Source organism: Siphateles boraxobius, unplaced genomic scaffold, assembly GCF_051911475.1.
Source record: "Siphateles boraxobius isolate OS27281-9 unplaced genomic scaffold, OSU_SipBor_1 41, whole genome shotgun sequence".
In the NCBI taxonomy this organism is placed as follows: domain Eukaryota; kingdom Metazoa; phylum Chordata; class Actinopteri; order Cypriniformes; family Leuciscidae; genus Siphateles; species Siphateles boraxobius.
This window is the reverse complement of record NW_027509042.1, coordinates 36,739,008-36,762,541: the sequence shown is the minus strand read 5'-3', so window position 1 is coordinate 36,762,541 and position 23,534 is coordinate 36,739,008. Positions and strand designations below refer to the sequence as shown.

The 23,534-nt window shown below is 39.1% G+C and overlaps 1 protein-coding gene across 8 annotated transcripts in view; it reads right to left on the bottom strand.

Annotated features, from left to right (window-relative positions):
* Positions 1-23,534, bottom strand: part of dock9b (dedicator of cytokinesis 9b) — a 125,396-nt gene that overhangs the window by 34,696 nt on the left and 67,166 nt on the right. For 7 of the 8 annotated variants that reach the window (XM_077199334.1, XM_077199330.1, XM_077199333.1 and 4 more), the window contains exons 4-26: positions 22,621-22,703; positions 16,370-16,439; positions 15,068-15,163; positions 12,605-12,739; positions 10,096-10,270; positions 8,794-8,852; positions 7,549-7,623; positions 7,320-7,460; positions 5,853-6,059; positions 5,202-5,324; positions 4,781-4,863; positions 4,570-4,692; positions 3,584-3,663; positions 3,224-3,414; positions 2,963-3,028; positions 2,754-2,846; positions 2,037-2,148; positions 1,722-1,840; positions 949-1,035; positions 612-704; positions 413-528; positions 256-325; positions 15-140 (exon numbers count right to left, since the gene is read on the bottom strand). In XM_077199334.1, the coding sequence (XP_077055449.1) occupies positions 15-140; positions 256-325; positions 413-528; positions 612-704; positions 949-1,035; positions 1,722-1,840; positions 2,037-2,148; positions 2,754-2,846; positions 2,963-3,028; positions 3,224-3,414; positions 3,584-3,663; positions 4,570-4,692; positions 4,781-4,863; positions 5,202-5,324; positions 5,853-6,059; positions 7,320-7,460; positions 7,549-7,623; positions 8,794-8,852; positions 10,096-10,270; positions 12,605-12,739; positions 15,068-15,163; positions 16,370-16,439; positions 22,621-22,703 (2,523 nt within the window). Of the gene's footprint in view, positions 1-14; positions 141-255; positions 326-412; positions 529-611; positions 705-948; positions 1,036-1,721; positions 1,841-2,036; positions 2,149-2,753; positions 2,847-2,962; positions 3,029-3,223; positions 3,415-3,583; positions 3,664-4,569; positions 4,693-4,780; positions 4,864-5,201; positions 5,325-5,852; positions 6,060-7,319; positions 7,461-7,548; positions 7,626-8,793; positions 8,853-10,095; positions 10,271-12,604; positions 12,740-15,067; positions 15,164-16,369; positions 16,440-22,620; positions 22,704-23,534 lie in introns of all 8 variants that reach the window. The other variant, XM_077199329.1, reaches the window with a different exon arrangement.

Genomic DNA, 23,534 nt, shown 5'->3' with positions numbered 1-23,534 from the left:
GATGTTTTCAGTACCTTGAGAAGCTTGTTGCTGGTAAGGAAGTCAGTTGAAGGCTTTAAGATGGATGTCATGGCTTTGGCCAGTTCTTCATGCACTGTCTTACTGTTACTGGTTAAATAGGACTCTGTTTTAAACACGTACTGGAATAAAATTAAGAAAATCATGTAACCAAGTCTACTTTAGAAACTGCACAAAAATTAGGACATTGTACATATCCATAATAACCATGGTCAAATGTTTCAGAACTTGATTTACCTTGACATATGACCTCAGGTAATGTTCTAGACCCTCTTCGTGGCACTGAGCAACAATGTGGACCATGACCCTGCAGGGGAGACAGATGAACAACAAGAGTTGTTCCAGTTGTTCCAGAGATCCAGTGTTCTGATTTTGGCAACTCCTGCTCTCTCACCTGGTGGTGTTTACAGCCACATCCTCATTACTGGCGTTGGTCAGAACATGAACCAGTTGGTTTAAAATGGTCGGCAGGAAGTTGATCATAACATGACCTTCCATGGCATGAAGACTCTAGGAATTTATGGGTAATGTTTTTTTCCAACATAATAATATAAATCAGATTAAACCTGCTTCTCTAACTTCTCTATGCTCACCTTGAGGTATTTGACAAGCTCACCCTCAGCTGGACGGGTGGCACCAGACTGCATACTCTGGAAATGATGGAAAAAATTGTGCAGGTGCTGATCCTAAGGAGATGAAGAGAGATGTTTAAATTACATAGTGGGACTACATTAATAAAGAACTTATGACTAATCATAGCAGCAGAAGCAGCATTCATAGCAGATCTAGTTCACCAAGACCAAGTACATTAGCACTGCTCTTTTCATTAGCATGCTAAAACTACAGTACTTGAACTACTTGAAATATACCTTATTGATTCTGAATGTTAATAACATCATACTTAGGATCTATATCCTTTATAAGTCATACCTGAGTGTATATGGTAGAGACCAGATGTGTGGACACTTTGAAGAGAGGACGTCCTCCATCCACCCATTTTATCTCAGGACTAGAGTGCTGCAAAGACAACATCCATAAACACAACATCAATTTTAAATGGTTTAATTATACTGACAGATCATCAACTAAAGATCTCTTTAATGTCTCAATTAGTTCCCCTAGACAGCAATGAGATTAAAAGAGGACAAATATAGACTTTTGATGAAGTTACATGCCTTCTCAGATTTCTTAATTTCATTTTCCTGTGAAAAGATCTCAGTGATTTGTATGTCTCTGTGTATGTGCTAAAGTGTTTCAAAAGAGATTTCAACAAAGTCAGATATTTCAATACGAATTCAAAGACTCCTCATCAAATTCTCAAAGACTCTCTTATGGAATTTTTAGGAGAAATATCTAAGTATCTAAAGTGGATGTTAGCCATGAAAGAGCAACCTCTGAGATATAAAAAACTAATACTATGCAATAAGATCAACTAAGACAAAAAGGTCAATAATAATTAGATCTTGATATTCACAAAGTATATCCAAATGGCAAATTAGACTACACACACACACACACACACACACACACACACACACACACACACACACACACACACACACACACACACACACACACACACACACACGCACGCACGCACGCACACAGTCTCAACAGATACAGGTTCACATTTGGTCCACAAATGGCTGCAATTTTTGCCAAGATGGGAAGGTATTTGTTATGACTACGCATAGTGGGTTTACCTTGCTAACACCCTCCTGGCAGCTGAGGTAACCATTTGGTAGGTTGGATGCCACAGAGATGAGTTGCTCACTCATAACAACACGACCATCTTTAAGCAAAGGAAGCCAGGCAGACCCCACTGACAGAGAATCAGATAGAAGTGAGAGAAAACATTCGGCACATCCAAAGACTACACTTCACTGATATGTCTCTCTTTGATAATGCTGCCGAAATATTATGTACAACAAGCTAAAAGTACCAAAAATGCAAGTTCCTGGAGCCCCACCCCATGCCTCAACAAATTAGCCTTGTCTGCTTTATTCAGCATGCTGTACCTGGGGTCTCCACTATGTCCCGTTTCTTTGTGCTGCTGTCACAGCTGATATGGTACAAAGTGAAGAGCAGGTGATGTTTTTCATGAAGCTGTGTGGGCAACTCGATTTTTATCTGCAAGATACAGTATATACACATACAATATATAAACATACAAGAATTTTTAAATGTAAGATCAGTCTGAACATGTCATCTTACTGTATACCAATAAAAAAAAATAATTGGGATCAAAAAGGAAAGAATCCTGAATATTTGAAATATATAAGTAAACACTGTATACCCAAATCTGAAAATACAATGATAAAATCTCTTATATTTGGATAACTGGCACACTATTATCATTATACTAAAGAAATTAACTACCAATAAAAGTTTTTGGGGGATTTTAAAAGAAAGTAAAAATTCTTTAAATTCTTTCATCCCAAATAATAATGTATTATAAACTTATATTATAAACATAAAACAATTTGAGTGAAAAGTTCGGATAAAAATTTAACAAATTTTAAAAATGTTTGGTACATCCCATTTTTGCTCTGTTTAAAATGTTTAAAAAACATAAAATGTTCTGTTTATTTTCTGGTTTAAATTAGATTTTAATTTTAACCCCCAGATTGTCATTTGATCTCACACTTTTGGACCCCAAAGTATAGATAATTTCTCCACTTATATAATCATGCCCTGCATTGCTAAAATATGTATTTCAGTGCCTCATTCATCACCTCATCATAGAACTCTGGGTTTTGCTGGTGGTGCAGTACAGCTGCATAGGCATGTTTGGTGAAGAGAGGACCTCCTGGACGACCATTTATGCACTACACATAACAATGACATGCATAAACATGGAGCAATATTATCTTCAGGTCAAATTAAGTATATTCTACACTCTTTATAAATCTTGGGGTAAATCTTTATAAATCCAGATGTTTACCTTCAAAGGTTGAGCATCCTCTTCATCCGACTCTCTGAATTCCACACATACTGCAATGTTCCTCGCCTGAGTCACATTAGAGAAAGAAAAAACATGATCCTGAAAACTAATTACTGTCAAATCTCTAAGTGCACATTTTATGAGCGGCAGGTGTAAACAGAGCTTTCATTACACTGGCCATCTCTTATGTCAATACCTCTGGCCGAAGGCACTTATTTTGCAAGAAAATGCTAATGCTAAAAATGCTAAATGCTAAAGTACCTTGGCGAAAGACTTCTGGTTGTCATATTTGAGGTGCTTGGGATAGACATATAGATGATTGTTGTAGGTGGTGAAAGGTTGAGAGCACTTGGCAATACAGGGAACAAACTCCTCCACCTCCAACAGAACACCATTGCTTGGCCCATTACTTTGAAAAGGCCTCACTGGGATGTAGGATGGAGTGACACAATCTGGAGAGGCAACGGAGAGGAGAAAATTTGAGTTCAAGTGACCAATTCAAGGCACACAAATAGGGCACGGACACTCAGAGAATCAGGGTAGAAAATATGACGGAAAATTATCATCAGAAAAGATGTGCATTAGATAAGGGTTACATTAACAAATATTTTTAAGACTTACTAGCCATATCAGGAGGGACATTATCAATGGTCACATCCAGGTTACCCAGGATGACAGGTAATTTAGCCATCTTCTCAGGTCTGTGGATACAATTTTGATATACTGTATACAGTACGTTTATTTTAGAAGCTCATTTCTCTGTAGGGGGACTGAAAAAGTGCCCCTCTGAGAAGTACTGTACTACAAAATACATGTCTAACAGTGGGACCATCCACAGCTGGAAATACACTGCAGAAGAATATGATTTACACTCTTTCCCCATCGGCGTTAATAAAAAAAAAAGTAGTCACTACCAGCATTTTTGATCATTTTCACAAAAAACGTGTTTTATTCAAGCTTAATGCGTTCTTTTTTTATCAAAACTTGAATGTGGGTAAGTTTCATAAAAAAGATGTGTATATTTCAAGCCAAAAAAACAAAACAAACATGTTTTTGACTAGATATAGATTGGATTCAGAACGATAATTGAAACATAGATGGAGTAGATCGAGTCCATCAACACCCCCAAAGCTTGCACAGTTCTATAGCTCGTCCTGGATCCACATTTGTCTTTCGGTAACATTATGCAGTTTTGATTTATATGCTGTTTAATGTTGTTGATGATCACATAAAAATATATATATTTTATATATGCATTTGGCACGTCATCGCTTGTGTCTGCTGCTTCTTCGCCTGTGTTTTGATCAGGAGATTCAGAGGATGTGTAATAGCGCCCCCTATCGTATAACAGTGAAAACACAGAAAGCCGGAAATTTCCATAAATGGCTGGGTAGCGTTGTCTCATAAATTGACGGAAATTTCCTGTAGCTCAAACAGTAAAGTGTTGGCACTTGCAACACCAAGGTCATGGGTTCGATTCCCAGGGAAAGCAAGAACTGTTAAGAATGTAAATGTGTACCTTGAAATGCAATGCAAGTCGCTTTGGATAAAAGCGTCTGCCAAATGCATAAATGTAAGAAAAGTTTGATGACTTGGTGGATACTGACTTCCTAAAATCTGCCAGCAGTTTGAAAAGATCCTCTTCTGAGAGTTTATTACTGTCTTGCCGGTACAGCGCGGAGAACCGAGCGCTTTTATCCAGAGTTCCTGAGGCATCTTTAAACACAGGCCTGTGGAAAAGAACAAAAAGATTAAATATTGTGATTGACACAACACACAGAGAGAAGAATAGAGCATTGCCAGACAGTTTTGTCTCACCGGGCTGCCCATGCGAAAGGCATCCTGTACTGGCCCAGTCTGCTGCAGGCCATCTTGGCATTCTTCAAAACCTTCTGAGCAACCTGTGAAGCAAATCACACACAGTTTTCCCCACAACCTCTCAAGAGACATTTTATTAACAGTAAACTGGGCAGACAGTATGTTCCCGTGAGCCTTGCGGGAGTTTTAGTTGGTAACGTAGAGTAGATTTTGGCAGGATATTGCAAGGGTCATTGTGGGATGTGGAGGATTGTTTGCAAGTTTATGAACCCTAAGCCCTGATTATCCTTCTCCTTATCCCTGTAATAACCACTAAGTGTTTTGATTGACTTTGTGTATTTGGTACTTCTGTTTTGATTGTGTATATGTTTGGATCAGCTGTGTTGTTTCTGTATGTGTGTGGTTATGTTAGGCCCATTGCCTTGCTGGAGTCGGAGCTCTTCATGTAGGGCTCAGCGCAGTGGGTAATGCCTCCCTGCAGAACTTTCTCGATTCGTGCAACCAGAAAGATGTCAGGGTGAGGACACGTCACAGAGAAGACACCCTAAAACAAAAATGAGCACACAGACTTCTCTTACTGAAAGAATTGTGTATTTTATTGATGTATCGTTTTTCCAAATAAGAATGTCCCCAAAGGGAGGTTAGATATAGCTAACTTCTGCGGACAAACTGTCCCTAAAGTATAGCTCAGTAAACACACACACACGTTGGGTTTTTATGTTTTATGGTGTCATTCCAAAGACATAATGATTTTTATACTGTACAAACTATACATTCTTACAATTATATATATATATATATATATATATATATATATATATATATATATATATATATATATATATATATATATATATATATATATATATATATATATCCTTACCCTACCTATAAATCTACCCATCACAGAAAACTTTCTGCATTTTTTATTTTTCAAAAAACATCAGTAAGTATGATTTATTAGCCGTTTTCTTCATGGGGATCAAAAAATAACGTAAGGAATACCTGTACCACACATGCATCCATCCATCCATCCATCCATGTTTGAAAATAGAATGTTCAGCTCTCTTACTTTTCTGGGGTACTGTAGCATCCCCTCCAGGAGTTCACTAAGCAGCATTTCTCCATGAGGAGTGTCCACCCCTCCGTTTATCTGCACGCCTGGTGCTGGGATCATGGATCGGACCAGTGGGTGGTTTAGATCCACATGAAAATCTGCAGATATTTTCCTACTGTTCTGCACATCGAACAGGGAGAGAACCACGAAGAAGGGCTCCACCTAAAGAAAACAGTGAGAGCTGCATCTAGCCATACGAAACAAAAATATATGGGAATACACTGGAAAATATAATGTAATTTATGACATAATACATCTCCATTTATTGGAAACTAGTGTTTATATTTTTCAATATAATGCTATATATAGACCAGTATCATGATCATGTATATATTGATACCTAAAAAAAAAAATATAGTAATGTAGAAAAAAACTGCACTACATTTGTACATGCAATAGCTTCATTGATACACTCAGTTAATTAATTTCTCTTTCATTAGTTAACATAAAGCTGAACATTTATTCATTAACTTTTATTTCACTTGAGTTTGCTTAGTTACAATTTCATGAAAATATGTGATGGTATATAAAAAATAGTGTTTACTGAAAACAAATATAAAAAAAATCTTATTTTTGAAAAAATGGCATGTCATGGCAACATGGCATGTGCAAATGAAATTTTACAAATATAAACAATATATATATATTCAAATATATATAAATATATATAAATATCACAATAGATATTTTCCTTATAATTGTGTGCACATATATTGCACATACAGTACAGTACATTCCCACATAAATGTAAATATATGTATATAGTACATATATGTCCAAATTTATTTATATTACAGACACATACCATATTTTATAACATGTACATCTAAATATTATAATATTATAAAGTGTATTACTGAATATAAAATTACATACATTACAAAATATAATATTATAATATAATATTTTTCAATATATGAAAAGCAGCAATTCCTTATGTATTATTCAATACATTAACATAATATATTCTTCTGTATATTTAAAATATACAATAGATAATTAAATATATTGATCATTCATATATAAGCAAATTTATTTTCTTTTCATAAGGGTAATCTATACCAGAAGTGTGTGTTGAGCTAAGGTTGACATGCTGGACCGCTCTAACAAACAGAGTAATTTTTGAAACTGCCATAGAGGCACAGTATTTATACTCATAGCCTACTGAGCACTCAAGTCTTCTATGTCTGTGTACAAATTATATTGAAATAGGATAAAGGGGTTTAACATTCAAATAATTACATTTACATACCTTTATGTAATCATGTACAGAGCTGACTATCAATATACACACAATTCTCCCTTTCCCATGGAGTTTGGCTGGTTGCCACAACACATCCCTCATCAGACACAGTGATACTTCGCCAAAAGAAAAGAGCTTTATAACCACAGAACCACTGTGATTGTGTGTGTGAATCTTACGTTAGTAGTAGGTCCCTCCTCATTCTCTGCTACACAGCTCTGAAGGTTGAAAGACAGATCATTGCAGCTGACCAAAACTCTCTTCCCAAACTTCTCCTCAAACTGCTTCACATCAGGTTCGATGCCAGACAAATCGAGTCTCTACAAGCCAAAACATACACACAAAGCTCAAAACCAGTAGCTCACCCTGTGATTTAATGGACTGTTTATTATTGGAGCTGTGGCTCACCTGTGTGTCAGGGTCCAGAGTGAAGAGTTTCAGACGAGTCTCACTCCTCATCTTGGTCTCAATGTCTCTCGCACTCTAAAAAGCAAAAACAGGACGGCATTCACTAATTACCGCATCTGATTGTGTTTCCTGTTTCAGCATATTGTATGACAAAAAATTCTTAATTATTTTGTCTTGGTCTCCAGTAAAATATCTAAACATCCTTAAAATCAGCATGAAACGGATGTTTCATTAGTCTTTTCATTCCTATTGTGATGTATATCCGAGTGAAACAGCTTCTCGAACAAGAAAAAATGTAGGGCGGAACTTGATTTTGTCCATCGGGAATTGATTGGATAGTTGTGAGTGACAGGTTGTACCGTAAACCTGTAAAGCCTGTAAATGCATCATCAGATAAGAGAAGAGATACTGGTGTGAGGGGAATTTATTTTGATTACATATTACAAGGGCACATGAATTAAAAAAAAATAATAATAATAAGCACAGATAAATCATTTATAATAAATACTGCAATATTCCTTAAATATAAATTGTCAATTTTGATTTAATGGTAACTTTAAAACAAGATGTATACAAAATTACATCTGATTTGTTTTCAAACAATATAAATTTAAATGATAAACAAATATTATATTAAATTATAAATAGATTTCTTGCCATGTGAGAAATGTGAGAAAATATCCTTATTTTAGAGAGAAGAGGCGCCTAGACGATTGATTCCAGGGAGGAGAGAAAAGGAGGACAGGAGAATAAAGAGCAAGAGAAAGAGAGAGAGATGTGAAGAGAGAGATGAGAAAGACTGTGTGTGTGTGTGTGTGTGTGTGTGTGTGTGTGTGTGTGTGTGTGTGTGTGTGTGTGTGTGTGTGTGTGTGTGTGTGTGTGTGTGTGTGTGTGTGTGTGTGTGTGTGTGGTTCATTGTGGAATGGTTGGAAAACATTAGCCAAGAAGACTAAGGGTGGGTGGAAAAACTGTGGATGTGTAGAGAGAGGGCAGACAGTGAGGACGCCAGCGTTGAGATCATACTATAGTCAAGACACAGGAGCCGAAAAGCAGTATTTACCTTCACACACACACACACACACACACACACACACACACACACACACACACACACACACACACACACACACACACACACACACACACACACACACACACACACACACACACACACACGCCCTGTGAAACTGTAGATAGTTGTTTGTATAATCAGCTAATCAGGACATACTGTGTCTACATATTCACAATCTGGAAACTGTCCTGAAAATTCCCTGGTGATATGTCTGTCCTGCCCAGCTCATCGTCTGTGTGAGAGAAAACACACATGCTGTACTGAAACTCTCAAAACCAGCAAACTCAGTGGTACAGCACACAGACATGAGTCTCAATGTCTATAACTCAACATGTAGTGACTGAGCAAACGGCCAGATAGTAATGTCAAATCATAATAACAAACACTAAAATGTGGGTGCTTAAACATTAAAGCTGTCAAACTATGTTTGTATGATGTGAGGGGGTGTTGTGGGTAGTTGATAGCACAGCTATCCACTTTCTAAGGTGTTCTGAGTGGTTTTAATCATTCATATCTGTATATGTGGTTACTAGAGAGTTTTTGATGATTGCTAGGGTGTTGCTAGGGTATTGTGGGTGGTTTCTGGCATTACTATGCTATATTCTGTTTTGAAAACGAATATCTCCGGTACGTGTTGTATATCTGTATATGTGAGTGTTTTGTTTGATTGCTAGGGTGTTGTTAGGGTATTGTGGGTGGTTGTTGAGGCATTGCTATATGGTTTCTAAGGTGTTCTGAGTGGCTTTAAACATGTTAAAATGATGTTTGTAGTATGTTCTGGTTAGTTCCTTTCTGTCCCAAGATATTCAGCGCCCTAAATATGACACAGGTTCCTCTTTCAAGGGATGTTTCCCCATTTTCTCTTCAGCAATCTGCATGATTTGAGGTATCATTCGTGTCTGTAGCACATTGCGGGACAAATTTTGCACCAAAATTAACTTAAACTTAACTTAATTCTTTTTTTCTTCAAATACCAAACCCTAATTATGACTAATAGCAACAGTCATGCTGCTCCACTAGTAATTAGTTAATTTGGTTCTGCACTCTGATTGGTCAGCAGGTGTTTGTTGTTTTATACTAGGCGAGAAGAAAGGAATGTGCGGTCTCCTTTGAAACTAATCAAACGTAAATAAAGACTCCCAACCTCCTCTCCAGTGTGAAATCCGAAGGGTTTAAGAGGTGTTAAGTGTTACTGTTTGTGTATGGCTATGTGTGCGTCAGTTCAGGAGTGTTAGATATATGCATCTATCCATTAAAAGACGTTTAAAGAGTGGGTGGTCTCTTCAAAGAAAACATACACATATAGGAAACACGACCACTCAGCTGGCTCTTAAAATACACGTCTGTGCTCTCAAACTGTGTCAACAATCTTGTATTATCGTATAGTAATGCATCAACACACTCCACCTATGTCATACATGCCATCAGACACACATCTGTGAATTGCACACACTCTTACTGGCCCAAACACATACCATCGTGCAGTTCTCCGTTCCTCCTCTCCTGCATGGCAAGCTCAAAACTGCTGTGGAGGATTTTGTTGAGAGTGCTGATCCAGTCATCCATCTCTCCTTCACTGTCTGCAGCCAGAAGATACGTGCTTTTATCCTGCATCTTCAGCTCAAACGCAAAACGCCGCACTTTACTGTTCTGCACACAGACAAACGGTGGCAGAGAAAGAGAGAAATTTCTAATCACGTCATCTTGGCAAATCTGAGCACAGTCTTCTCATCAACTCATTTGTGTAGAAAAGTGGGGTATTTTTTCTGGTAGAAAAATCCGAGAAGCAGGAGACTCTACATTTGATCATTTAATCTTGTTGCTGTCTAGAAGACAAAATAATACATAAGAGATCTCATTTGTGACTTGTCTTTCCTATGGGAATGTGAGAGCACCAGAGACTTTGGGATGATTTTACACTTTTATGCATAAATGCACATAATGCATTTATGATGAATTCACACCAGAAATGACTATGGAAAATATATCTATCCTGCAGGAGCTGAAAGCTATTTATTCCCAGACGCCTGCTGAGGAATATCTGGCCGCTTTGCATGTGCACCTGTTGAAATGTTTAGGTTTTGGAGCTAGAAATAACTTTTACTATTTCTCTTTTGTCCAAAATGTGGAAAACGGACAAAATGTCAAAAAACAGATGTGAAAAACAGACAAAACAGGTTGTGCATACCAAAGGAATACTTTCAGGAGGGCTGGTGAATTGAGGAATGCGATCACATTTGCACACACACACACACGCACACACGCACACACGCACGCACGCACGCACACACGCGCACGCACGCACACACGCACACACACACACACACACACACACACACGCACACGCACACACACACGCACACACTGAGCGCACCACAAAGTGGAAATATTTGACCCTGGGAGAAATAATGCATGAATTAAGCTTGACTTTATATTTCTCTTTCTCTGCAACCCCTAGTAGCCCCATCTGAGGAACTGACAATCCAAACACTGATATTCCCTCTTGGTTGAGACAAAGGAAGAGACTCATGAGGATATTATTAGAGATCTGAACTCCTTTTATAAACTGCTTTGTACTGCAGTAAATACACAAAACAAAGCATTTATTCTTCAGGCGCCCTTATGAACTTTAAAGGAATGTTCCAGGTTCAATACAAGTTAAGTTCAAGATAACATTTGTGGAGCAAAGTTAGAATCCTAACTTAATTCACTCCCTCATTATAAAAAAAAGCTAAAAATTACAGAACAATAAGTTACAATAGAAGTAAACAGAGCAATAAACATAACATTTTCTTTACACACTGAATAAATGTGTAAACTGCTTATCAACTGTGTACACATCTTAATCATTTTTCTTTTTTAAAGATGTGCAAATATTTGTTCTTATTTTTTATGTATTTTGAAATATTTTTTATGAATATAACTTTTTAGGGAGTCACACCACATGACATTTTACTTAGTTAACCTTGAAGTTAACTAATTTTTAACTAACCTTGTAATAAAAAGGTCAAATAATATGCTATTTTAAGAGTTCTGTTAGGGGATATTTCATGTTTTATGGGCTTTTTTCTGCAGGTTTAGACTTTATTTTAGTTAAAACATTTTTATAAACATTTTATAAAAATATTTATTTTATACAAATAAAAGATTATGCCAAATATTTTTTTCCTCACAAATTTCTTGAGAAAATGCCTTTTTTTCTTTATGACATAAAAGACAGTTGTATCATTAAAAATGTAAAATATTTCACTTTATGCCCCCAGAAAATATCTAAATTAATTTTCAGAAGTTGGAAACATGTTAATCATAAATATATCTTTTCAAGTCACTAAATATACTAATATTAATAATTAATTACCATAGTACGAAGTGTCGTAGGAGAAACTAACCAACTAGTCAGTTTCTGAAACCGTAGTAACATGGTCGACCTCTATCATTTGAGGTGGAGGTGTAATAACTTCCGCGAATCAATCTTTTCGAGGTCTGCTGCAACGAACACGGCACCTAATGACTGCTTTACTGTTTTTGTTCCATGTCACTTTGCTGTATTTGATGTTCTGATTCATCGCGGATTTCCTCATCATACCTCGAAGATCCCTTGTGCATTTTATGCACATGTGCACTCTTCAAAAACGCTGCTGACTGTATGTATATATATTTTAATAGAATGGAAGATATATAATTAACTGATTGTTACTTAAATAGATAATTCTCTTGGGCACAATAAGTAAAGTCCACATGTAATTTAACAAGAAACTATGCTTCTAACCGCAGCTCGAGAGCTGTAGTAACTTCCAACCACGTAAGTTTGCGATGCTGCTTGCGAATGTTCATTGGAACTATGGTTTCTGGAAACGCCATATCAGTGAACTATGTTGGTAATGACAGAACTTGCAACCATAGTTGGCTAACAATGCTTTCAGGAAACACAACCCAGGACAACAATCTGAGCATCATGTCATTGATTCTTATACTGATAGTTACCTGGATGACACCCATGCATGAGTCCAGGAAGATGGTTCCCTTGGGTTCTTTAGATATTTTATCATCTTTGTAAAAGTTCAAGTTGTATGATCCATCTCCCAGCTGGGTCAAGTGGAAATACCTTCTCTTAAAAGACTAAAGGGAAAGAAATTTGGGGGGGAAAGAAACAACATAAAAAGCATTAAATGAAAACAGCAGATTTAAACACGCTAAGTTCACATGTAAAACTAGTGACTGTTCTAAAAATAACATCTAGGGGTAAGGGACCATGGGAAAATTAATTAGTGAGAACTGGAAGTTGGTGCAGCCCCACTTCCTGTCTATGACATGGTGAGCACAGATCTGCTAAGAGGAGGACATGGGTCAGAGTTTGCTTTGCTCTGTCCATGACTGAAAACAACCAACACAAAGCTATGCAGAAACTGCACCCCGTGTCACTTGCATGGATCCAATGTCAAGACTGTGAATTTATGGCATGCTGCTTTTGATATGGTGTAAAAAAAATTGCATCTATGTATTTTTTTTTATTTTTTTTATTAATTTATTTTGTGTCAACATTCTGTTTGAATTTTATTTGTATATTCTTGAAATCTACCAGGGGTTAGATGGTGTGGGGTGGGTTCCATATTTGTATTTTGTATAGTGGCTTTTTGCTTTATATTTTTGCATTTCTTGACCTTAAAAAAAGATAACTAAACAGTTGTTAACAAAAAAAAGAAACTGCACCACTTGTAATGTCAATGACATCAGCACTTGATTTGATGGCTATATTTGGAATGACTCACTACCATACTACTTTTTTTTTTGCAGTGTGCAGTATGCATATGCACAATATGAAAATCTCCTATATGCATGAACAATTTTCAAAATGTGCAGTGCAGTATGCAACCTGTTACATGCAGCTGAAGCTGAGGCAAAAGCAGGATCCACGTGCAGCAGTGTTTTATTTAAATAAACTCAAAACTAAACAAACTTGGTAACCAGACTCAGGAGCAGGGCAGCGTGCATACAGCATTACAACAATACAAGAACTCACAAAGACTAGACTGAAACACAGGGCTAAATACAGGGGCAAACGATCTAAACAGGATAACAAGGGGGCGTGGTTAACGGGAAACACCTGGGAAGACTTAAACAATCAACCAATGACACAACAGACAGGGGAACACAAGGCAAGATCACATGACTAGAACAGGGGATCACATGACAGACAAGAACCAGGGACAAGAAACAAAACCCAAACCGTGACACAACCAGGGTGCTTCTCAATATCCCTCCTCATCTCCTCGCTCCTCTGTCCTCCATCCTATGACCCGGAAACCGATCGAGCACAGCCATCTTGAAGGACATCTCAATTCTCTAATTGCACCGCGAGGAGGCGAGGATCGAGGAGTGAGGAGGCTTTCAGAGGAGTCATGAGCAAGGATACACAGGTGTATCCTATGCGGAAGTTTTTTATTGACTAAACTTGACGCACGTATACATTCTCCTCCCCCTTCACATCGGTCACAATAATTTGAATTTATACTTTACCCTTGCAGTTTATATAAACCACACATCTCACATATTTCAGCAGGGTATCTTGCTTTATTATTATTAATTATGAATTTCTTAAATAAACAAACTTCAACAACATAAGGGCAGATGCTTTGAGCGCTGCTGATGACGCTGTGAAGTGACGCTCGAATTATCAAGTATTCCAATGTATAAAAAAAGCTGTCATTCGATTCCTCCGTCCTCACTTTCTTTCCTTGCGTCCTTCCCTCACAACCTACAGGGGGAGGAGCTGAGGCGCTAGGAAAGGAAGCGAGGAAAGGAAACGAGGATGCACAAATAAGAAATGAGAAGCACCCCCTGAGTACACTGCTTGGAATAATACATCCCACAATGCATTGCACTCCACTTGACCTTTCAAGTGTGACTATAATGATATGGAATTAATACCAACCATAATTTAAACTTAAATTAAAATGAAAAGTAAACATTTTTATTTTATTTTTGAGATAATAGCTGAATGCAACTTGTTGAATTAAGCATTAATTAAGCGTGCATTGGTGTAAAATAAATTTTCACTCAGAAATTGCTAGTAAATTCCATAATTAATTACAAAGAAACTACAAGTAACAAATTTAATTAAGCTTGAAATTCTAAAAGACTGAAAAAGTATTTTCTTGTAAAGCATAACTCCAATAGACTTTGTTTTATTTACAAATTGTTTTTACAGTGTGGTGACACCAATACAGCCTACTACTTTTTGAAAAGTGTATCTTTGCATAATGTGTTGGTTGCCTTTTAAAAAATATACAGTATAAACTGTGTAACCCCTCAGGTTCTACTTGGCAGTATTCAGTATGCTAGTATTTCATTCTGAACATAGTGATCATTGTGTTTAAGAACATCATGTTTCAGACATTTTTCGTCTTCATCAAATCGTAAAAGGGCTTGTATATATGGCTAACTCACCCTCATGGTAACACTAATGGCACTGTTCATGTTTGCTTTATACAGCCAGCCGTGCTTGGACACACCCCCTCTTTGAGAACCCAATGACGCGGCATCCTTCAGGAACCAGAGATCAAGAGCACACATAAGAACACAGAAGCACAATCATACACCCACACAGTCTGACTTCATCTGTTTCTTCAAAACATGTCGATATCTAACACAGTTTCCCACATTAGAGCCTCCGTGTTTCAACATGAAGTCCATTTTCACCTGACCCCCTCAATTATTCATGTTCTCCCTCATCCCTACAGGGAGCAGCCTTCAAACTGAACAAACATCCATCCCTGAGTAAGCGTTTAGACAGAATGGCAGACATGGAGCTGGAATTCTGGGAAATGTAGGTGAAACCCAATCAGGGGATCAAATGGCCCATAGACAGCCGAGTCATGCGTCTGTTCTTTCTCGAAGGCTAATGTAGTCCCAGAGGCTCTGCACAAACGCATTACTAATAAGCTGTAAGTTCCATATTATTTATTTATTCTGCTTATCAGCTAGTGAGAACAGAGAGGAGGAGAGCGAGGGAAATCACTGTTGTGATGAAGTATGGTGCATAGAAGGTACGGTGTACAGTACGGTGAATACCATTTCCTTTAACTGTCACTATACTAAGGAAACTGCTAGATTTAAGAAACAATAGGTTTATTGCTCTCTTTCACAAGATTATTATACAAACGTCTAGACAGATGCTACTGCTACTACTATGAGACACTTGTTACACACTGCATTGAGCTAGAACAATATTAGGTATGGTAAATATGGTACTCACGGTAAATTAAGAAATCAAGATTTAAACAATAAGACTAACTGTGTTGAGCTGTATAACAATGATTAGTTTTCTGTCAATGAATGTATTCAAACAGTTGCTCACCTGTCTAATAAAATATGATATATTAAGGCGTCTTTGGTGTTTCCATGGTTTCTACAGAATATGATGGTTTCTACGGGTATGATGTCATTGAAAGGCGATGCACGAACGGTCCGTGTCCTGGTTAAAATTACTTATTTCTCTGGATTTAAACATTCTTGGAAACATTTGGGATAATATAAGTACACAAGTCAAAAAAATATATAACATTGCTCTAGTGGTTTTTGGATATTTTAATCCAAAAATCTTCCACATATTTAGTTTTTGGCCCAATGGACTGGTACCCCTGGTACATAAAAAAAAATTGCCCAGAGTTGATGAAACACTCACTTATAGACACAGTAATTTTTTTTTTTTTAAATCACAATGCAGAATCATGGGTAATTTTCCCTTACCTCCTCCTTATCTGCATCCTCGTCCACCTCAAACACGTGACTCGCTAGCTTCTCTGGCCGAGGAACTTTACTGGGAAAAAAAAGAAAAAATTTACATTCATATTTTCTGCCTGTGCAAAAGTCACCACCACAACGATATAATATTGAGGGTGGTTGCCAGAGTGTTGCTAACGTTTACTAAATTACTTATATTAAGTGTCTTTTACTATGTATTACTGTAACATTGAATTTAATCATTTGATACAATGCACTTATTGTGTACCCATTGTACACAATGTTTTTACCTTGTACTGCATGTAATTGCAGCTGTAATTAATTTCTGTAATTACATGTATAATTACACTGTTGACCCTTCCTTTAACCCAGCCTTAAACCTATACCACCACCAAACCTGTCCATAACCTTACCGTATTCTACCTCAATAGCAGCAAAAGTGTTTTGCAATACAGTATGAACACAATGAGTGCATTGTACTTATTTTTTTGAGGTTAGTACATAGTAGTTAGACACTTAATATAAAGTGTGACCATGTTTTTTAATTTGTCGCAATGTGGTTGCTTGGTGAAAAAATCTCAACAAGCTAAACGATTTTCAGGCTTCATTCATGACTGTACCACATACTGTACATTTAACAAAAAGGTTCAGCACTGATAACTCAAGGACACAGTTGATCTTAACCTTCACACAGCTGATGCAGAATGTGGACATGTGCTTGTGTGTTCAAGCAAACTGCATTAGCAGAATTATCATGAAGGCATGGGGTCAGATCGTAATGATGATGATGTTGAAGCTTCACAAACACAGCACACATTATCTCCGTCTCTTCCATCACCATCATCCCTCCTGCTTCCTCTGCGACCTTTTGCCAAATGCCAGACACTGGCTGGCTCCTGATCTCCGGAATGTGATTTGCCAGTTATTGACCGCTACAACAATTGTTCCCTTTCGTAGTCACTACGAGTTACGTTGTGATGACGAATGGGGCCTATCAACTTCAAGTATTACAAAACGAGCCAATGCCAAAGAAATGCCAAGGGTCTGCGGAATTTGCATAGCATAACTTTATGGGAAGTACAGATATGTTTCTGCTTCGGAACCAAGAGGTCCTCTTCACTCCTGTAGCATGTTTCTGAGTGTCTTCTTCGAGAATCTTTGAGACGAGCAGCTTTCAAGTCTGTGTTGGTGAGACGGCGTTATTCAGCGAGTTTCACATTCCTGCTTGCTGATCTGTTTAGTGGTCTGCAACAGCGTGTGTGTTTCTCCCTGGGCGCTTCAGCACAACTGCTGAGCTTTCCTCTCACAAAAAGAGCTTACACGTGGCACGTCTTTTTAAAGATGTCTCGCCAGTGTACTTCTGGGTGCGGTCATTCTGTTTTGTTGTCTGATGGGCACGATCGCTTTCTTGCGTGTTTGGGCTTAGAGCACGCTAAGGCAGCGTTGTGGATGAATCATGTTCTCATTGCAGGAACATGACATTTGCGATGTTGCGGTCAAGACTCCATGACCTCACTAGAGGTGGAGTCCCCTCTGCCAAACCCCAATCTATCCCCTCCACAAGAGGTGATAGTTTGGCTGGTGGCCAGGGTGACCTGAGGGTTACGGTGTGGAATAAATGCTCGACTATGCTTCCTCGGGCCACTCCCCCCTCTTCCGAGTGAGATTGCGGGGCCGTCTACGGACGTTACCCGTGTCTCATTCGAGGCTCCAGACGATGTCGATCGCCGCATCGCAATGTGGTCTGGAGTCTTCTGGGGATGAAGATCGGGCTGTGCTGCCGCCTACGGGTGTGCCAGCATTACCCCAGTCCGACCCTGAATTGAGAGCCATGCTTTCCAGGGCAGCCGCGAGCATCAGACTAGAGTGGAACCCTTCACCCTGTAGTGATCATGGAAGTCCCCGTTGTCTTCCCATGATCGCTCGGCATCCTCCTCCGCCTTCTCTACCCTTGACGGGGCCGCAGCTAATGGGTACACTGGGATACCCCCTGTTGAACGCTCTGTTGCAACTGTGTCCTCAGAGTGCTTCAACGTGGCGTGGTGATCCTAAGCACCCCTCCAAAGCCTGTAGGTTTTCGTTTACCCTGGTGGCGAAATCATACAGAGCTGTGGGGCAAGCTGCCGCCTCACTGCATGCCATTGCCATTCTCCAGGGCTACCAGGCCAGGATGCTGAGGGACATGCACAAGGGTAGAGCTGACCAAGGGCTCTTTGATGAGCTGCGTGCCGCCACAGACCTCGCTCTCCGGGCGACGAAGGTGACCGCACGCTCCCTTGGCCAGGTGATGTCCACAGATGTGGTCCAGGAGAGAAACCTTTGGCTCAACCTGGCCGATATGCGAGAGTCCGAGCGAACCCGTTTCCTCGACTCTCCCATATCCCAGGCTGGCCTTTTCGGTGGCGCGGTCGAGGACTTCCCCCAACAGTTCTCGGCCGCCCAGAAACAGACTGAGGCCATAAAACACATACTGCCCCGATGGCCAGCTGTTGCTTCCACCCAGCCACCGGCGCAGTTGCCTCAGTCTGTTTGCGCAGAGATGGGCTTCAGTTCTGTCGAGGAGGTGGTAGAAGGGCCACTCCTTCCCCCGGTGGAGGGCCGGGGCAGAGTCTTTTGTTTTCCCGCCGTGGGAACCTAACGTGGTTAAAGACAGAACTGACTTCCCCATCTCTGAGCCCACACAGAGCCGGGATGGCAGTGTGCGCCGATTACAAGCCTCACCACTTTCATCCCCCTCTGTCGCCAGACCCCTGTCAGTGCAGACCACCGTGGAATGATGATCCTTCCTTGGTCTCCTCTGACAGGATGCGGCTTATGAAGGTGCCTCCACACCGGGATGCTATGCCTCTCACGTCTGGGCCGGTCATTCCGAAGAGGGTACGTCTGTGGTTCTCATGACCCCACTGGTTCAGTTCTTGGGAGCCTGGCTAGAGCTTCCCAACCTGTCCCACTTGGTCGCCTGAACCATCAGGCTCGGCTATGCGATTCAGTTTGCATTATCTCCTCCCCGCTTCCGGGGAGTCCGTTACACTATGGTCGGTGGCAATGCCCGTCATGCGTACGGAGGTCGCTACCCTACTGGCGAAGGGTGCTGTCGAACCACCCTTCAGCCGAAATAAAGTCCGGCTTCTACAGTCCTTACATCATTGTATCTAAGAAAACCAGTTGGTTACGGCCAATCCTGGACCTGGGCGTTTTGAACCGATCCCTTCACAGGCTTCCGTTCAAGATGCTAACGGCTTAACGCATTTTCTGTTCAGCCACAGGATTGGTTTGCAGCGATCGACCTGAAGGACGCGTACTTTCATGTCTCCATTCTTCCTAGACACATACCGTTCCTACGGTATGCTTTCGAGGGGCAGGCATATCAGTGCACGGTTCTCCCATTCGGGTTAGCTCTGTCTCCTCGCGTCTTCACGAAAGTCGTTGAGGCAGCCCTTGTGCCGCTACGGCTACATGGGGTTCGCACCCTGAACTATTTCGATGACTGGCTGATCCTAGCTCACTCTCAAAACCAGGTTTGCGAACACAGGGTAGGATTTCTTTTCTTGGTATGGAAATTGGCCCCGGTCGCCATGTGACATGCAGTCACTTGCCTGAGACAATTCTAAGGTAAGAGTGTGGTTCCACTGAAGTTATTTCAGAGGCTCCTGGGGCATATGGCATCCGCAACGACAGCCACACCGTTCGGATTGTTTCATATGAGACCGCTTCAGCACTGGCTTCGCGATCGAGTCCCGAATGGGCATGGCAACAAGGCACGCTCCGGGAACCAGTTGCTCGGGCCTGCGCACAGACCTTCATCCTGTGGACAAACCTCACCTTTCTACAGGCCGGAGTGCCCTTAGTATGAGTTTCCAGGCATATTGTTGTGTCAACAGATGCCTTTGCTGGGGCTGGGGTGCCGTGTGCAATGGACATGCTGCCGTGGGCTCCTGAACAGGACCCCAGCGCCTCCTGCATGTCAATTGCCTCGAGTTGCTGGCAGTACAGTTCGCTCTGTTCCGCTTTCGGGACGTTGCTCAAGCATCAAAACGTATCGTCCGGACAGTAGTGTTGCACGATACACCGGTACTAGAAAAGTATCACGATACCCAGCTATTAAAATCGGTACGATATGAAATTTTATTAGTACCGTTACTTTAAAAGTGACAGCCCTCTAAATAATAAGAGCAGTATTTATTTAATTTGCGTCGATGTGTGACAGCCGGAGTCAGGATGTGTGTGCAGAGCTCTGCTTCCACTGTTTTAATTCACTAAACAACGGAAGCAGAACAGTAAAATATACGCACAGCGAAACATGCATGCATGAGAAAATAAAGCGCGGGACGTGCTCCAGAGAACTTCAGTTCTCTTTCGTGGATTATTTGGATTGAATAATCAAAATTCTAGGTAAAAAATGTACGCCCTGGCAAGTATTCACGTAAACACAGTCGGGTATGTCTTTAGGGAATGTAAACCGTTTGTAAAAATAAATCGTATATGTGCGATAGAGTAGCCTACGTGCAGGTCTTAAAGGGGCGAACCAGCAGCCTAATTTTCTGTGTGATTAATGTTAATAAAACAACAGAAAACAATCACCCAATGCTTGACTGAATAAATGTATCTATTTATTAAGAATCAGTCTATAGTTAATTTATAGAGTGAAGACTATTTTTTCAGCTACAGTACTAGTAGTAAAGTACAGTAGTAGTCGATCTACTTAACAGTATCATTCAAAAATGAAATGAAGCACTGTTTATTTTACTTGTCTCTTATACTATTTGTCATATTGTTTGTAATTTGATTTTTGCTTATTTTTAATAACAAAGATTCAATTAAAATAAATATCTATATTGTAATTATAAAATTACATTTAAAAAATATTAAATAACTTGTTTCATGAAATAAGAATTTCGTCATCCCAACCTGTTCAGAATTGTTAATGGTTAGCAAATGTTAACATGATTGATAATAATGTCAATGTTGCAAACATCTTTGTAAGGACGTACACACTGGCACGGGCTAATTATTATTATTATATTATTTAATAAAGGGGAGGGAAAGGTCAAAAAGCAGGGAAGGAACAAAGTTTTTTTTTAATTAATTTCTAAAACAATGAATTGTAAGTTCTGTCATATTTTTCAGTTACTTTTACTGTTTTCGTTTTTTTCCTCATGGTATCGAGGTATTTTAGTCTGGTATCGTAACAAAGTCATAATTTTGGTATCGTGACAACACTAGTGTGTTATATGATTAGAATGTTGTCCCGGTTTTAAAATAAAGCACACCAATGATATTTGAGAGTGTTTCTCCCTTTTAAGGAAAAGTATCAAAAAAGTATCGAAATCGCAATTCTTGACTTGGTATCGGTATCGAAACAATAATCTTGGTATAGTGATAACATTACCGGACAGACAACATGGCCACAGTAGCGTACATCAACCGTCAAGGTTGTCTACGCTCTCGCTAGATGTCGCAACTCGCCCGCCATCTCCTCATATGGAGTCAGAAGCGTCTGAGGTTGCTTCGTGCTGTCCATAGCAAGGTTTGTGGCATTAAATGTTTATTAGATATTGAAAGTAAAGGATATGTTTATAGCATTTGTCATAAGGGACCAAACAGGAACGATCTAAATACACAGCAATAGAGCTGCTCACACAACACATATGGGAGACTCAACTCACAATTAGCTTCAAAAGTTTGCTGTAAGCATATTGCTATGTTATGTTACAATACGCAAAAATATTGGCTAAAACAATCCATATTTATTTTGATTAATAATAAAATTTTATATAAACTTTTTAATATTGACTGAATTGTAATTGGATTCATTAATTTATTATTATTGTTATAAATTATTTTATTTTATTATATATATATTTTTTCCTGAGCTTCTCACAATGCATTATGCATGTTTTACATAAACCTTTTGGAAAAAAAAATATAGCAAAAAAGCTCTAGAAATGTAATGTTTTAAAAGCACTGAAATGTATGTCATTTATTTGTCTGTCAACTAATGTTGTTAATAATGTGACTAAAACCTCTTGTGGCACTGAATCATTTTTTTTTTTATGCCTACTTTTTAGAACAGCCTACACGTCAGGAGCATGAATATAATATCTTAAAATCCTGCCTACATACAGCAGGTAACAAGGTTTTCGGACCAGTGTCGTTATATAGATATGATGTTTCAATAAAGACCAGCTGTACTTCAAATATTGATCTCTGTTACTTTCCACTTTTCTTTTTCTTTCGATCATTCTCATGGTCCTTACTTTGGAAGTTGGCGGAAGTCTCCAGAATAATCCTCGTATTTGTAGTTCACCACATGCCAATCAGAGTTGTAGGTCTTGATACACTAGAAAAAATAAAAAGGAGAAAAAAATAAAAACATGTTTGTGTCCTCTGTCATATGGAAAGCAAATAAACACATACCACGCACGTAGACACACACACACACGTAAAGACCACAAATTCCAAAAAGGCTAATACTTTTTCCCGCAATCTAATAAGTATCATGTTTTCCATAGCAATCTGTGGCAACAGCTTTTTAGAAAATAATTTCCTCACTGGGCGGCACTGCCTGTATCGCTGTACAAATCACTGGTAAAGCTGTCACCACACCGCACCACAAACAGACACTAATATATCCTCTGGGCATTACATTACAGAAGATTCAATTCTATTTGCTTTGTTGGCAAGGCAATCATTTAGTCCTCAGCAGTTCTTGAAGGGATAAGATGAAACTATAAGCCTCTAAAACCCAAAACGGCTTTCTCACTCTTATTTTAAATCCAATTAATGCAGAGAAAGAGGAAGTGAGTGAGAGAGTAGATGAGTTGACAAAGTAAATTTAAGACCATTCGGAACTACAGTAAGCATTCAAGTGTTGATTCTAAACTAAACGTCTCTATACTACATCTGTAACTTTTCTTTTTCCTTTAGGGTAAAATATAAATATAATAAAATATATTTAAAGCTGCAGTCCGTAGTTTTTCCTCTTTGTCGTCATGTCTGTTCGAAATCTGCAATTGCAGTTATTTGAGGAATTATCAACTTTACGTGGGTTGTACTTTATTCGGCACGGCGCAGCGCGGATGATTACAATGTTTTGAGGAGAATGTGCGGCTGTCAGTTGCCGCGCCAGTGTGGATACTGTCATTCGGAATCCCAGATTCTACTTTTTGGA